The sequence below is a fragment of the Branchiostoma belcheri genome, unplaced genomic scaffold (assembly GCF_001625305.1).
Source record: "Branchiostoma belcheri isolate BF01 breed outbred unplaced genomic scaffold, Haploidv18h27 scaffold6, whole genome shotgun sequence".
In the NCBI taxonomy this organism is placed as follows: Eukaryota; Metazoa; Chordata; class Leptocardii; order Amphioxiformes; family Branchiostomatidae; genus Branchiostoma; species Branchiostoma belcheri.
Genome location: NW_017804242.1, coordinates 5781872 through 5785065, shown reverse-complemented (window position 1 = coordinate 5785065; position 3194 = coordinate 5781872). Strand labels below are relative to the sequence as shown.

The 3194-nt window shown below is 37.8% G+C and overlaps 2 protein-coding genes across 2 annotated transcripts in view; both read left to right on the top strand.

The window, feature by feature from the left end:
- LOC109482302 (exonuclease mut-7 homolog) overlaps nt 1–456 on the top strand; it is a 10768-nt gene extending 10312 nt beyond the window's left edge. Inside the window, exon 12 of the mRNA XM_019784987.1 lies at nt 444–456. Coding sequence (XP_019640546.1) covers nt 444–456 — 13 coding nt within the window. The remainder of the gene's footprint in view (nt 1–443) is intronic.
- A 155-nt stretch (nt 457–611) lies between these two features.
- LOC109482301 (death-associated protein kinase 1-like) lies at nt 612–1928 on the top strand. The gene is made up of 3 exons (XM_019784986.1): nt 612–766; nt 1509–1607; nt 1815–1928. Exons 1-3 carry the CDS (start codon nt 644–646, stop codon nt 1926–1928), a joined length of 336 nt encoding a protein of 111 aa, XP_019640545.1. The 5' UTR covers nt 612–643.
- Nucleotides 1929–3194: the final 1266 nt, after the last annotated feature.

The following is a 3194-nucleotide window of genomic DNA, read 5'->3' as shown; positions in this document are numbered from 1 at the left end:
TTTGGTTGTAGATCACTAGAAACATAATCAGAACAAATTAGCAATCTGTAGTCCGGTCAGTATTAGAGTGCATTGTGTTCTAGAGTTTATTGTGCCCAAACCAAACCAAACTAATTAGCTATGGTGTAGCTTACAACTAAACTTACATATATACATGTACAATGATTGCATGTTTCTTTCCATTCTCCTTTGTTGTTCTGACCACCCTGCATTTGACCTGTACATAGATCTGTGTGCAATTTTACTTCAAGTGTGTGTGTGTTTGTTTTTATGAATTTATTTCAGATCTATTACCGAAGCTTTTATTAACATTGTATCCTGAAGCTTCAATAAAATTTGTCTTTTAGTTTTACCACTAAAGTCCATGGCAACATCATATGCCAGAATTGTATAAATTTTAAGCAAGATTGAAGATGAGTCAGTACCTTTAAACCCTGTTACAGGAAACAGATGTAAGGAAATTGACATCCTGCAGCAAATGACCCTTCCGCATTATACTAATCTGATTTGGATAGAACCCTGGTGGATGTTGTCATTAGCTTGCATGCTTTTAGCACACATGACTGATGCTCTTCCAAGAGCTTTAAAAGCTTCTGTGTTATCTTTTATCAGTAGATTTTATGATCGTGGTACTAATTACTTGATGTGTCTTGCCCCTCACCTCCAGGATGGGGAGACTGCCCTGCATTGTGCAGCCTGGCATGGATACAGCAATGTGGCCCAGCCTCTTGTATCAGCCAACTGTAACCTGAACACTAGAAACAAGGTACAGACACAACAAGATGTGTAGGAGGCAAAACAGGAATGATCATGGCGGGACTGTATCAAATGACAACTTCAAACAAAATCACGTTTGCATGAAAACCCTGGTAAAGAAAATTTACCAACAATAGTGTAAAATGACAAGATTGGAAAGGCTGAAATTTATCCTAGTATATCTTCTGGCACAACGTTTTTGCCAAATTAAAACCTTCCAAATTACTGCTTATCACAAAAATACAATTACGCAGGAATAAAAAAATAACAGATGGTGTATTGAGGAGCGTCAGGAAATAGAAGGCAATGTTGATAAGGTTGATGACACAAATGTTTGTATACGTATGATCTGCATGTGAACAGGACATAGTGTACATTTTTCTTGTTTGAATCATCATGTCTGTGAATATAGTATTGACATTGACAATGACTACATTGTAATCATTAACCACAGACAATTATTTATAGTGGGAAGGCATAAATTTCTATGAGGAGATTGTACCAACACAAGAACGAAACTTTTAATCAATGCACAAGAAATTTCACAGAATATTTAAAGAACAACAGAGGATGAAATTTCCTCTTAACACATCCCATGAATTAGTCTCAAAACCTCATACATGTAGCACTGAGTTTATCAATATTAGTCATTACTTATGTATCCCATAAGCCATAAAATCGTAGAACACAGAAGTTCTTGTCTATCTAACCATTACAACATCTACAGCATCAATGTTGATTCCTTGTTGCAGGATGAGGAAACCCCAATAGTATGTGCTGCTGTGCGTGGACATCTGTGTATCGTCATGTGCTTGTCAGATGCTCGAGCTCTCCTCAACATCCCTGACAAGGTATGTGTGCTCTTTAGTTTACTTTGTATATGGTTTTAGCTGTTTTAATATCAAAATAATGATACTCTAGACGTTTTCATAACTAAATTTGCTTTTTAGTTGTCAAAAGAAGCCTTGTAATAGGTGCCAACCAATTTGTTTCAAAAGTAATGCTCTTTAAAGAGATCTAGATACAAAAACCTGTTTCTGTTCTGGTCTCTCTCCCAGAATGGCTGTACTGCTCTTCACCTGGCTTCAAAGAGACAACATGTGGAGGTCTGTGAATACCTGTGCAGAGTTGGGGCCAAAGTCAACCTGGCTGATAAGGTATCAATCCTATAGCACTTCCATTTGGTTAAAGGCAGACAAAACTCTTTTTTTTTCTGCCCACTTATATATAAAAAGTATACAAAAAAGTCCATTAGTTACTTGTTTTACATTAGTCCATCACAGATTAGCGTTTTAATGGAATTTGATACTCGCCCCGTGGTGAGGTCTGATATGGTGCGGTCTGGCGACCTTTGACCCCTATGACGTAATCTGACCTCTGAATAGCACCAGACATTACTAGAACGTCCTTGGGGAGGGGTGCATATCCGCGCCATGCCTCCCTGCGTAGTTTGTAGCGGCCCGAAAGGCAAGGATGTGACCCTTTTTACGTTCCCTAAGGATGACAATAGACTTCATCAGTGGCTTGTGGCGGTGAGGACACACCTAAAACCACCGTGGACGGTAGAAAAAATTCGAGAGTTGCGTGAAAGTGGTTCAAAAGCTGCAGGTGCACGCATCTGTTCGGACCATTTCTCCCCGACCTGCTGTAAAGAAAATCTCAAGACGAGATTTCAACCCTATGTAAAAGGAGCCAAATTCGTCCTTACGAAGGATGCCGTGCCAACCCTGTTTGGCGAAGAGACGTCACGCAAGTCGTCTGAAAGTCAACGTGATAAGAGGAGCAGAAAAAAGGTTTGTGCAAGTTTTCGGTGGTTCGAACTTACGATTACTCTATCATAATTTCTTATTATTTTCCAATTTTCATACTGCACAGAGAAAAGTTATTTTTCGATCTAAATTTCCGGAAGTAAACTCCATACTTTATCCTGTATTAGTAGATTTTTTCTATCTAGTATTTTACGGTAGAAATGTTGCACTTACATTGTTTTTGTAGAGAACCTAGCCTGAGAGAATTCGAGAATGTGACATTGTTTTTGTAGAGAACCTAGCCTGAGAGAATTCGAGAATGTGACATTGTTTTTGTAGAGAACCTAGCCTGAGAGAATGTGAGGTTTATGCAGTAAATATGTCATGAATTCTACATAATGGTTGACATAGCATTTTGTTAGTTTTTTGGCATATAGATTATGCTCTCTAGTATTATAGCCATTATATATAAGTGGTGAAAATGGTAGGTGTGATTTTTATTTGATTTGCATTACAGTATCAGCAAAAGACATGACTGGAGAAGGCCACCCTGTTTTTGTTTATCAATTGTGAATTGTCATCAAGCAAAGAAGATAGACAAATATTTTCTTATGTCTGTGAGGAACTTGAATAATAAGCATTATTATATTTTGCTGGCTTATAGAATAACTAGACTTAGTAATAAGTACT

Coding starts and splice junctions, on each gene's coding strand:
- LOC109482301 (XM_019784986.1), top strand. CDS start 644: ATGTGTCTTGCCCCTCACCTCCAGGATGGGGAGACTGCCCTGCATTGT. Junction 767..1,508: donor ACCTGAACACTAGAAACAAG/GTACAGACACAA, acceptor TCCTTGTTGCAG/GATGAGGAAACCCCAATAGT. Junction 1,608..1,814: donor TCCTCAACATCCCTGACAAG/GTATGTGTGCTC, acceptor TCTCTCTCCCAG/AATGGCTGTACTGCTCTTCA.